At 39.2% G+C, this 13,028-nt stretch overlaps 1 protein-coding gene across 1 annotated transcript in view; it reads right to left on the bottom strand.

The window, feature by feature from the left end:
• The window catches only part of BEND2 (BEN domain containing 2), a 60,729-nt gene that overhangs the window by 19,252 nt on the left and 28,449 nt on the right, over positions 1–13,028 (bottom strand). Inside the window, exons 11-13 of the mRNA XM_088028578.1 lie at positions 12,443–12,547; positions 3,897–4,004; positions 776–916 (exon numbers count right to left, since the gene is read on the bottom strand). Of these exons, the coding sequence (XP_087884704.1) occupies positions 776–916; positions 3,897–4,004; positions 12,443–12,547 (354 nt within the window). The remainder of the gene's footprint in view (positions 1–775; positions 917–3,896; positions 4,005–12,442; positions 12,548–13,028) is intronic.

Below are 13,028 nucleotides of genomic sequence, written 5' to 3'. Positions count from 1 at the left end.
AGTGCCCATTTAGTAACAAAGAGCACAATTTTTGAGGGTTTTTTTCTAGTTTGCCTAACAAAACAATTTAAAAGAAAAGCATCTCCTCTAGGACAGGAGTCAGCAAACTACGGTCCCCAGGCCAATCCCAACACCAGTCTGTGTAAAGCGAGTTACCCTGGCACACAGCCACACCCATCCATCTACCTACATCTGGGGCTGCTTTCATGTGACAGCAGCAGAGCGGAGTAGTTGTGACAGACACCAGATGGCCCACAGAGCCCAAAATAGTTCCTATCTAGCCCTTTACTGAAAAAGTTTGCTGAGCCCTGTGCTAGAATATTAATAAGAGAATAGCTACTTAGAAGTAGAGACACAAAGGAACCATAAAATATTGGGAAGGTTTGCCCTTAGAAACCACGGAACTTAGGGTCCCCTCCTCTCTGCTACTGTGGCTTGGCAGGCAATACAGGAGGCTGTGAAAAAACATGAGCTTTAAGTCAGAGAGGACCGAGTGTTCCAGAACTGCCACTCACCCGCTCTGTGACTTTGAGAATGGGAGTAATAAAAATACCTACTTATGGAGTCATTTGAATGTTAATAGAGAAGCGACATGTCAGTTGATTAGCACAGTGCCTTGTACATAACACTCAATAAATATTACCCATTATGATTAAGATAACCTAAAACTAACCCTTAAAATAGGAAACAAAAAGCTTCCATTAGCCTGTATCAAGGATGGTGAAGAATATCGGTTAAATGGCACTACTTGTAGTATGTGTCATTTCGCACTCACCAAAACCGGAAGGGATGCAGGCAGATGATGAGACAGAATCTCGGCTCTTGTCCTTTTCCAATACAGCTGGGTAATTCATTATTTCAGGGACGTTTTCCACGCTGTTTTCTGCTTTTACCAATATTTCTACAGGTAAAAGTGCTGAAAGAAAAGGAACCTCAACTGCAAATTCACTACCCAGCAAACTATCATTCAGGTGTGAAAGGGAAACAAACACATTCTCAAAGAAAACTAAGTGTTTGTCACTAGTAGACCTACTCTTAAAGAGTGGCTAAAGGAAGATCATCAAACAGAAAGGTTATGATGACAGAAAGAATCCTGGAGCATCAGGAAGGAAAAGAGAACAACAGAAATAGCAGAAGTATGCATGAAGAGAAACTTGATCATTCATTCAGTGTAAAATCGAACAGCTACGTTGGAAAACAGTTTGGCAGCTTCTTATAAAACTAAATCTTCAATTATCACATGACACAGCAATTTCACTCTTGGACATTTATCCCAGAGAAATAAAAGCTCGTGATATGACACAAAAGCCTGCACATGAGTGTTCTTAGCTTTATTCATAATAGCCAAAACCACGAACAACGCAGATGTCCTTCAACAGATGAATGGTTAAACAAACGGTGGTAAATCCAATACCATAGAATACCATTCAATAATAAAAAGAAATAAAGAACAGAAGAGGCAGAAATATGGATGAATACAATACAGTCATGAGTTTTATAAATCATCCATGATGACGGAAACGAAAATGAAAACACCATCTGACATCCAAGACAGTAAGTTAAAAGCGAGGAGGGCAAAGGAAACTAAGTGGAATTAAAATTTCAACACTTCATTCCAAGTGGTAAAATGCTGATACCAGTAGACTGTGGTAAGTCACATACATAAATAATAACATCCAGAGCAACCACCAGGAAAATTATATATAGCAATATATTCCTAAATAAAGCAATATATTCAAAAACATAAATAAAGATGGAACACCAGAAAATGTTCAGGTAACCGCCAGGAAGGCAAAAAAAGATAAACAAAAAAAGAATGAGAGGGGCATCTGGCCGGCCCAGTCAGTAGGTCATGCTGCTCTTGGTCTCGGGGTCATGAGTTCAAGCCCCACATTGGGAGTAGAGATTACTTTAAAAAATTAATTTAATAAACTTTAAAAAAAGTAATGAGAATAGGAAACAAAAAGAAATATAATAAAACGGTAGACTTAGGTCTATGATATCAATAATTATCTTAAATGTAGTTAACCTAACCATATCAATTAAATGGCAGCAAGTGATAATGTGGATAAAAAAAGATCAACTAGGTGGTGTTTACAAGAAACTCTACAAATTCAATTACATAGGTAGCTTGAAAGTAAAAGGATGGGAAAGCATATACCATGCAAACAGTCCAGAAAAAAGAAGAGTAGCTGTGTTTACATCAGATAAAGCAGATTTCAGAGCACAGAAATTTACTACAAACAAATAAAAATGAAAAGATCAACCCCGAGGAAGACAATGATTCTCAACATACCAAACGACAAATTCTCAAAATACATGAAGCAAAAACTGAAAGAGCTGAAAGGAGAAATAATCAAATCCATAATTAAAGCTGAGGATCTCACATTCCCCCCTCTCTCAGCAACCGGTGGAACAACCAGACCAAAAATCAACAAGGATACGGAAGATCTGAACAACACACTCAACCAACAAGATCCTCATTATAGAACGTTCCACCCAACAAAAAGAGAATACCTATTTTTTTCAAATGCCAAGGGAGCGAATGTGTCCTCCTTGCCAGGTACTATGTGCAAAGTTCAAATGCCTATGGATGGTTCACCAAGACAAACCACATCCTAGACCAGAGGAAAAAAGTCTCAACAAATTTAAAAGAAAAGATATCATACAGAGTATATTTTCTGACCATAATAGAATCAAATTAGAAATCAATAATAGAAAGACAATAGAAAGTTTCCAAAGAAGTAATAAAATACATAGGACTTAATGAAAATACAACACATCAAAATATAACTAAGGCAGTATTGAAAGTGAAATCTACAGCACTAAATTCTTGTATTAGAAAAGAGGACAGTTCTGAATCTATAATCTAAATTCCTACACCAAAAACTAAGAAAAGAAAAAGCAAAATAAACCTCAAATAAGCAAAAAGAATGAAATAATAAAGAGCAGAAATCAATGAAATGGAAAATATGACAACAACAGGAAATCAGTGAAACAAAAAGCTGGTGCCTCGAAAAGATTAATAAAGCTAATAAAGCTCTAAAAAGAATTACAAAAGGAAAAAGATGACACAAATCATCGATATCAGGAATGAAACAAGTTATCCATCACCCATCAAAAGGATAATAGGGAATACAACAAACCACTTTACATTCATAAATTTGATAACTTAGAAGAGTTGAATCAATTCCACCTAAGTTACATAGACCAAAACTCAACCAAGATGACATAAATTTCTAAATAGTCCTATAACCATCAAAAGACATTAAATTTGCAATTAAAAGCCTTCAGAAAAGGAATCTACAGGCCCAGATGATTTTACTAGAGATTTTTTACCAAACATTTAAAAAATTAACACCAATTTCTCATATACTCTTCCATAAAATGGTATACAATTATAAAGGAGGAGAGAACACATTAGCCCTTGAATGGGTTAGAGATGGAAGCCAGGGAAGGAATGACATATGACATGGTTATAAACAGGCAACGAGGGGGTTCCTGGAAGTAAAGGGACAGTTCTGTATCATGACTATGCTGGTGAACAGCTGAACGCAAACATGTTACAAATGTGCAGAGCTCTAAACACACACGCACACATACAAATGAATACAACTAAAGCTGGGGACATATGAATAGATGTGTAGATTGTCCTGATGTCAAAATCCTAGTTGTGATATTTTACTCTATTTTTGCAAAAGATTAGCCTTGGGATAAATTTGGTTAAGGGTACACCAGATCTCTCTGTATTAACTGCATGCACTACATGTGATTCTGAAATATCTCCAAATGAAAAATCTAATTTTGAAAAAACTATCACTAAAAATTCATATTAAGAATGTTGATGAACCTAAATTAGAGAGTGCTACTTATAATATGTATCATTTCAAACTCACCAAAACCAGGAGCGAGAAAGTAAGTTTCTGAGTCAGTATCTTGGTCGCTGTCATGTTTCATTAAAGTTGGGGAACTCATTGTCTCGGAACTCACTCCTATGCTGGATTCTGTTTGAACAACATTTTGATCAGGAAAACATTTTTAAGTGCTGCAAGACAAGAAATCTCAACAGTGATTTTTCCATCAGGTGAAACTATCTTCTAAGAATGAAGCAGAAATAGAGGGGCAGAGCAAGATGGCGGAGGTGTAGGAGAACTGGATTTTGTCTGGTCCCGGGAATTCAGCTGGATAGGGATCAAACCATTCTGAACACCTACAAACTCAACAGGAGATCGAAGAAAAGAATAGCAACAACTCTCTGAACAGAAAAGCGACCACTTTCTGGAAGGTAGGACGTGCAGGGGAGGGGGCCTCCATTGGCTGCTCCTGGCAAGTGATAGAGCAGCGGAACACAAAATCAGAACTTTTAAGAAATCTGATCTGCTGAGGGATGTTGCTCCAGTGGCTAATTGCGGGGTGGAACCCTCACAGGGAGAGTGTGGTCTCAGGACCCTCGGGGTCACAGAAAGACAGGGGGTGCCTGAGTGCGGCAGAGCTCCCAGGTATCGGAGCAGGGAAGCCGGCTGCAGAGAGGAGCCGAGGAGCGGGCTCTAAGCTCAGGGTTGCCATAAACTGTGATCCGCGGCGCAGTCGGGCCACTGCTCCTCCAGCAGGGACCCAACAAGCGGCAGATCCGGGGAGACTCCCTTCCTCCCCGGGGAGGAGCGGTGCGGGAGCACACCGCAGGGATCTGCTGGGTTTGGAGACTCCACACGGGATAGGGTGCCAGAGATAGAAATGCTGGGACACAGGCCAGGTGAGAACGGAGTGCTGCCAGAGACCGGGGACACGGGAGTGATCAACTGCTTTTCTCTGGGGGCGCATTGAGGAGTAGGGCCCCGAGTTCTTGGCTCCTCCGGGGCAGAGATTGGGAGGCCACCATTTTCACTCTTGTCCTCCAAAGCTGTACCGAGGGGCGCCTGGGTGGCTCAGTCCTTGAGCGTCTGCCTTCAGCTCGGGTCATGATCCCAGGGTCCTGGGATGGAGCCCCGCATCGGGCTCCCTGCTCCATGTGAAACCTGCTTCTCCCTCTACCACTCCCTCTGCTTGTGTTCCCTCTCTCGCTATGTCTCTGTCAAATAAATAAAATCTTAAAAAAAAAAAAAAAAGCTGTACGGAAAGCTTGCAAGGAACAAAAGCTCCCGAGAGCAAAACTGAGCGGATTACTGAGCCCGGACAGCAAGGGCGGGGCAATTCCGCCTCCGGCAAAGACATTTGGGAACCACGGCAACAGGCCCCTCCCCCAGGAGATCAGCAAGAACAGCCAGCCAAGACCAAGTTTACCCATCAATGAGAACAGCCGAACTCCAGCACTAGGGGAATACTGCACATAGAATTCATAGCTTTTTTACCATGGCTCTTTAGTCTTTCAAAGTTATTTTTTTAACTGTCTTTTCTTTTTTTTTTTGAATTTTAATTTTTTCCTTTTTCAACCAACATCTTATCAATCCCTTTTTTAAAAAACTATTTTTTAATTTTCATTTTTAGAGTCATATTCTATCCCTTCATAGTAGTTACCCTTATTTTTGGTATATATATATAAGTTCTTCTCTCCTTAAAATTTTGAGATACAGTTTCTTCTAACAGATCAAAATATACCCTAAATCCCTAGTGTATGCCTTTGTTCTAGTCTACTGCCTGATCACATTCTCTCCCATTTTTTTTTAAATCCTCTCCTTTCTTTTTTCAACCAACTTCTTATCTTATCAATTCCTTTTATAAAATCTTTTATAATTTTCATCTTTACATTCATATTCCATCCCTTCACCATATTAACCCTTATTTTTGTACATATATAAGTTTTTCTTTCATTAAAATTTTGGGAGGCACTTTCTTCTAACAAACCAAAATACGCCCAAAATCTAGTGTGTTGCACTGATCTATGCCTCAGCCTGATCATATTTGATCATATTCTGTTATTTCTGTTTTGTTTTTGTTTGTTTTACCTTTTTCTTTTTCTTTTTTCTCTCTTTCCCTTTCTTTTCCCCCGGTTTCAGGTCCCATCTGATTTGTTTAGTATATATTTTCTGGGGACATTGTTAACCTGTTAGCATTTTGTTCTCTCATCTATTCTCCTCTGGACAAAATGACAACACGGAAAAAATCACCTCAACAAAAAGAACAAGAAGCAGTACTGACTGCCACGGACCTAATCAATATGGACATTAGTAAGATGTTGGAACTAGAGTTCAGAATGATGATTTTAAAGATACTACCTGGGCTTGAAAAAGCATGGAATATATTAGAGAAACCCTTTCTGGAGAAATAAAAGAACTAAAATCTAAACAAGTTGAAATCAAAAAGACTATTAATGAGGTGCAATCAAAAATGGAGGCTCTGACTGCTACGATAAATGAGGTAGAAGAGAGAATTAGTGATATAGAAGACCAAATGACGGAAAATAAAGAAGCTGAGAAAAAGAGAGATAAACAACTACAGGATCACGAGGGCAGAATTCAAGAGATAAGCGATACGATAAGATGAAACAACATTAGAATAATTGGGATCCCAGAAGAAGAAGAAAGAGAGAGAGAGGCAGAAGGTATATTGGAACAAATTATAGCAGAGAACTTCCCTAATGTGGGGAAGGAAACAGGCATCAAAATCCAGGAGGCACAGAGAACCTCTCTCAAAATCAATAAAAATAGGTCAACACCCCAACATCTAATAGTAAAGCTTACGAGTTTCAGAGAGAAAGAGAAAATCCTGAAAGCAGCTCAGGAGAGGAGATCTGTAACCTACAATGGTAGAAACATTAGATTGGCAACAGACCTATCCACAGAGACCTGGCAGGCCAGAAAGGACTGGCATGATATACTCAGAGCACTAAATGAGAAAAATATGCAGCCAAGAATACTATAGCCAGCTACGCTGTCATTGAAAATAGAAGGAGAGATAAAAAGCTTCCAGGACAAACAAAAACTAAAGGAATTTGCAAACACGAAACCAGCCCTACAAGAAATATTGAAAGGGGTCCTCTAAGCAAAGAGAGAGCCTAAAAGTAACAGACCAGAAAGGAACACAGACAATACACAGTAACAGTCACCTTACAGGCAATACAATGCAATGGCACTAAATTCATACCTTTCGATAGTTACCCTGAATGTAAATGGGCTAAATGCCCCAATCAAAAGACACAGGCTGTCAGACTGGATAAAAAAACAAGACCCATCGACATGCTGTCTGCAAGAGACTCATTTTAGACCCAAAGACACCCCCACATTGAAAGTGAGGGGGTGGAAAACCATTTACCATGCTAATGGACACCAAAAGAAAGCTGGGGTGGCAATTCTTATATCAGACAAATTAGATTTTATACCAAAGACTGTAATAAGAGATGAGGAAGGACACTATATCCTACTTAAAGGGTCTGCCCAACAAGAATATCTAACAATTGTAAATATCTATGCCCCTAACATGGGAGGGCCAATTATATAAGCCAATTAATAACAAAGCAAAGAAACACATCGACAACAATACAATAATAGTAGGGGACTTTAACACCCCCCTCACTGAAATGGACAGATCGTCTAAGCAAAAGATCAACAAGGAAATAAAGACTTTAAATGACACACTGGACCAAATGGACTTCACAGACATATTCAGAACATTCCATCCCAAAGCAACGGAATACACATTCTTCTCTAGTGCCCATGGAACATTCTCCAGAATTGATCACATCCTAGGTCACAAATCAGGTCTCAACCAGTACCAAAAGATTGGGATCATTCCCTGCATATTTTCAGACCACAGTGCTTTGAAACTAGAACTCAATCACAAGAGGAAAGTCGGAAAGAACTCAAATACATGGAGGCTAAAGAGCATCCTACAAAAGAATGAACGGGTCAACCAGGAAATTAAAGAAGAATTTAAAAAATTCATGGAAACAAATGGAAATGAAAACACAACCGTTCAAAAACTTTGGGATACAGCAAAGGCCAGCCCTAAGAGGAAAGTATATAGCAATACAAGCCCTTCTCAAGAAACAAGAAAGGTCTCAAACCCAAACCTAACCCTACACCTAAAGGAGCTGGAGAAAGAACAGCAAATAAAGCCTAAACCCAACAGGAGAAGAGAAATAATAAAGATCAGAGCAGAAATCATTGAAATAGAAACCAAAAGAACAATAGTACAGATCAATGAAACTAGGAGGTGGTTCTTTGAAAGAATTAACAAGATTGATAAACCCCTGGCCAGACTTATCAAAAAGAAAAGAGAAATGACCCAAATCAACAAAATCATGAATGAAAGAGGAGAGATCACAACCAACACCAAAGAAATACAAACAATTATAAGAACATATTATGAGCAACTATATGTCAGCAGATTAGATCATCTGAAAGAAATGGATGCATTCCTAGAGATGTATCAACTACCAAAACTGAACCAGGAAGAAATAGAAAACCTGAACAGACCTATAACCACTAAGGAAATGGAACCAGTCCTCAAAAATCTCCCAACAAATAAGAGCCCAGGGCCAGATGGCTTCCCAGGGGAATTCTACCAAACATTTAAAGAAGAATTAATACCTATTCCTCTGAAACTGTTCCAAAAAATAGAAATGGAAGGAAAACTTCCAAACTCATTTTATGAGGCCAGCATTACCTTGATCCCAAAACCAGACAAAGAGCCCATCAAAAAGGACAATTACAGACCAATATCCTTGATGAACCTGGATGCAAAAATTCTCACCAAAATACTAGCCAATAGGATCCAACAGTACATTAAAAGGATTATTCACCACGATCAAGTGGGATTTATCCCTGGGCTGCAAGGTTGGTTCAACGTGTGCAAATCAATCAATGTGATACAGTACACTAATAAAAAAAAGAACAAGAACCATATGGTCCTCTCAATAGATGCAGAAAAAGCATTTGACAAAGTACAGCATCCTTTCTTGATCAAAACTCTTCAGAGTATAGGGATAGAGGGTACATACCTCAATACCATAAAACCATCTATGAAAAACCCACAGCGAATATCATTCTCAATAGGGAAAAACTGAGAGCTTTCCCCCTAAGGTCAGGAACGCGGCAGGGATGTCCACTCTCACCACTGCTATTCAATATAGTATTAGAAGTCCTGGCCACAGCAATCAGACAACAAAAAGAAATCAAAGGCATCCGGATCGGCAAAGAAGTCAAACTCTCACTCTTTGCAGATGATATGATACTTTATGTGGAAAACCCAAAAGGCTCCACCCCAAAACTGCTAGAACTCATCCAGGAATTCAGTAAAGTGGCAGGATATAAAATCAGTGCACACAAATCAGTGGCATTCCTATACACCAACAACAAGACAGAAGAAAGAGAAATTAAGGAGTTGATCTCATTTACAATTGCACCCAAAACCATAAGATACCTAGGAATAAATCTAACCAAAGAGGCAAAGAATCTGTGCTCCAAAAACTATAAAATACTCATGAAAGAAATTGAGGACGACACAAAGAAATGGAAAAACGTTCCATGCTGTTAGATTGGAAGAATAAATATTGTGAAGTTGTCAATGCTACCTAGAGCAATCTACACATTCAATGCAATCCCCATCAAAATACCATCCACTTTTTTCAAAGAAATGGAACAAATAATCCTAAAATTTGTATGGAACCAGAAAAGACCCCGAATAACCAGAGGAATGTTAAAAAAGCAAAGCAAAGCTGGCGGCATCACAATTCCGGACTTCCAGCTCTATTACAAAATTGTCATCATCAAGACAGTATGGTCCTGGCACAAGAACAGACACACAGAGCAATGGAACAGAATAGAGAGCCCAGAAATGGACCCTCAACTCTATGGTCAACTAATCTTCGACAAAGCAGGAAAGAATGTCCAATGGCAAAAAGACAGTCTCTTCAACAAATGGTGTTGGGAAAATTAGACAGCCACATGCAGAAGAATGAGACTGGACCATTTCCTTACACCACACACAATAATAGACTCAAAACGGATGAAAGACCTAAACGTGAGACAAGATCCATCAAAATCCTAAAGGAGAACACAGGCAGCAACCTCTTCGACCTCAGCCGCAGCAACTTCTTCCTAGGAACATCGCCAAAGGCAAGGGAAGCCAGGGCAAAAATGAACTATTGGGACTTCATCAAGATAAAAAGCTTTTGCACAGTAAAAGAAACAGTCCACAAAACCAAAAGACAGCTAAGAGAATGGGAAAAGATATTTGCAAATGACATATCAGATAAAGGGCTAGTATCCAATATCTATAAAGAACTTATCAAACTCAACACCCAAGGAACAAATGATCCAGTCAAGAAATGGGCAGAAGACATGAATAGACATTTCTGCAAAAACGACATTCAAATGGCCAACAGACACATGAAAAAGTGCTCCACATTGCTCGGCATCAGGGAAATCCAAATCAAAACCTCGATGAGATACCACCTCACACCAGTCAGAATGGCTAAAATTAACAAGTCAGGAAATGACAGATGTTGGCGGGGATGTGGAGAGAGGGGAACTGTCCTACACCGTTCGTGGGAATGCAAGCTGGTGCAGCCACTCTGGAAAACAGTATGGAGGTTCTTCAAAAAGTTGAAAATAGAGCTACCCTACGATCCAGCAATTGCACTACTGGGCATTTACCCCAAAGATACAAATGTAGGGATCCGAAGGGATACGTGCACCCCGATGTTTATCACAGCAATGCCCACAATAGCCAAACTGTGAAAGAGCCAAGATGTCCATCGACAGATGAATGGATAAAGAAGATGTGGTGTATATATATATACAATGGAATATTATGCAGCCATCAAAAGGAATGAAATCTTGCCACTTGCAACGACGTGGATGGAACTGGAGGGTGTTATGCTGAGTGAAATAAGTCAATCAGAGAAAGACATGTATCATATGACCTCACTGATATGAGGAATTCTTAATCTCAGGAAACAAACTGAGGGTTGCTGGAGTGGTGGGGGGTGGGAGGGATGGGGCGGCTGGGTGATAGACATCGGGGAGGGTATGTGCTATGGTGAGCGCTGTGAATTGTGCAAGACTGTTGAATCACAGACCTGTACCTCTGAAACAAATAATTCATTATATGTTAAAAAAAAAAAAAGAACAAGAAGAAGATAGCAGGAGGGGAAGAATGAAGGGGGGGAAATCGGAGGGGGAGATGAACCGTGAGAGACGATGGACTCACGTCCAAAAACAAACGGAGGGTTCTAGAGGGGGTGGGGTGGGAGGATGGGTTAGCCTGGTGATGGGTATTAAAGAGGGCACGTTCTGCATGGAGCACTGGGTGTTATATGCAAACAATCATGGAACACTACATCAAAAATTAATGATGTATGGTGATTAACATAACATAATAAAAAAAAAGAATGAAGCAGAAATAAAGACATCGTCAGACAAAGGAAAACTAAATACAAAAAAAAAAAACAAAAAACTTTGCTGGCTGACTTATCCTTAAAACATGGCTAAAGGGAAATCTTCTGACCAAAACGATATGATGAAGGAAGGAGTCTTAGAGCATAACGAAGGAAGAAAGAGCAATAGAAAGAGGAGAATCATGCACACAGAAAAACTAGATCAATCACAAGTCACTGGTGGGAATGGAAATGGTACAGGTATACTGGAAAGCAGTTAGGCAGTATTTTACAAAACTCAGCTTACCATGACCGTAAGACCCAGCCACTGTGCTCTTGGGCATTATCTCAGAAAAATGAAAACTGATGTTCACACCGAAACCTTGTACATGAGTGTACATGGCAGCTTTACTCCTAATAGCCCCAAACTGGGAACAACCCAGACATCGTTCAACCAGTGAGCAGATAAACCACGGTACACCCATACCATCGAACAGTAGTCAACAATAAAAAGAAGAACTAGTGATGTACACGGCCACTTAGATGAAGCTGCAGGGAATCATGCTGAATGAGAAAAGGCCATCCTGAAAGATTATATACCATGTGAGTCTATTTACAGAAAGCTCTTGAAATGACAAAATTCTAAAAAGAAGAGCAGATCAGTGGCTGCCAAGGGGAGGGACAAGGCAGAGTAGAGGCAGGAGAGTAGGAAGCAAAAAGCAGGTATGGGTTTAAAGGGTGATGGAAGGTATGGAACCCTACTCACATCATTAAATTACATAATATAAAACTGAATCCCCCCCCCCACACACAAACATAAACCCATGCACAAATACAAATAAAACTGAGAACATCTCAATAAAATCTGTGGAATCTATCAATGTCTATACACTGGTTGTGATCCTGTAGTTCGGCGAGATGACATCACTGGGGGAAACTGGGTGAAGTCTACACAGATCTCTCTTAAAATTACATGTGCAGCTAAAATTTTCTCAAAATAAAACTTCTTCTAATTTTTACCTAATTAGTTCTAATTAATTTTTAATTAGGAAAAGCTACCACTAGGTCACATTAGTAATGAATCTAGATTAAACAGTGCTACTTGTAATATGAATCATTTCAACTCACCCAAACTGGAAGGGATGAAGAAATATGGTGAAGTTTCTTGACCACTGTCATTTTCCAGCAAAGGTTGGTAATTTGTCATCTGAGTGCTATTTTCCAGGCCGGTTTCTGCTTTGACCATCACTTCTGTAAGGACAACATTTTTTAAGTGCTGTAAGAAAAGACTATCAACCTCATGTTCTATAACCAATGAAACTATTCTTCTGTATTGAAGCAAAAATAAAGGTATTTATGGACAAAGGAAAACCAAAAATATTTGTCACTAACTGATTTATGCTTTCAAAATGGCTAAAGGAAAATCTTCTTAAGAAAGCATATAAAAGATACTACATCAAAAACTAATGATGTATGGTGATTAACATAACAATAAAAAATTTAAAGGGGCAAAAAAAGCATATAAAAGAAAGAATTCCAGAGCATCAAGGAGAAAGAACAATTGAAAGAGCAGAAATATGGATGCAGAGAAACTGGATCACTCATACATTGCTGACAGGAATGGAAAAAGGTACAACTAGGCTGAAAAGCAGTTTGTCAATTTCTTATAAAACTAAGGATGCAATTACCAAAGGACCCAGCAATTACACTCTTG

Source organism: Eumetopias jubatus, unplaced genomic scaffold (assembly GCF_037043125.1).
Source record: "Eumetopias jubatus isolate StellerSeaLion01/CBP00866 unplaced genomic scaffold, mEumJub1_p1.0 scaffold_11, whole genome shotgun sequence".
Classification (NCBI taxonomy): domain Eukaryota; kingdom Metazoa; phylum Chordata; class Mammalia; order Carnivora; family Otariidae; genus Eumetopias; species Eumetopias jubatus.
Note: the sequence above shows the minus strand (reverse complement) of the source record. Positions and strands in the feature narration are given on the sequence as shown.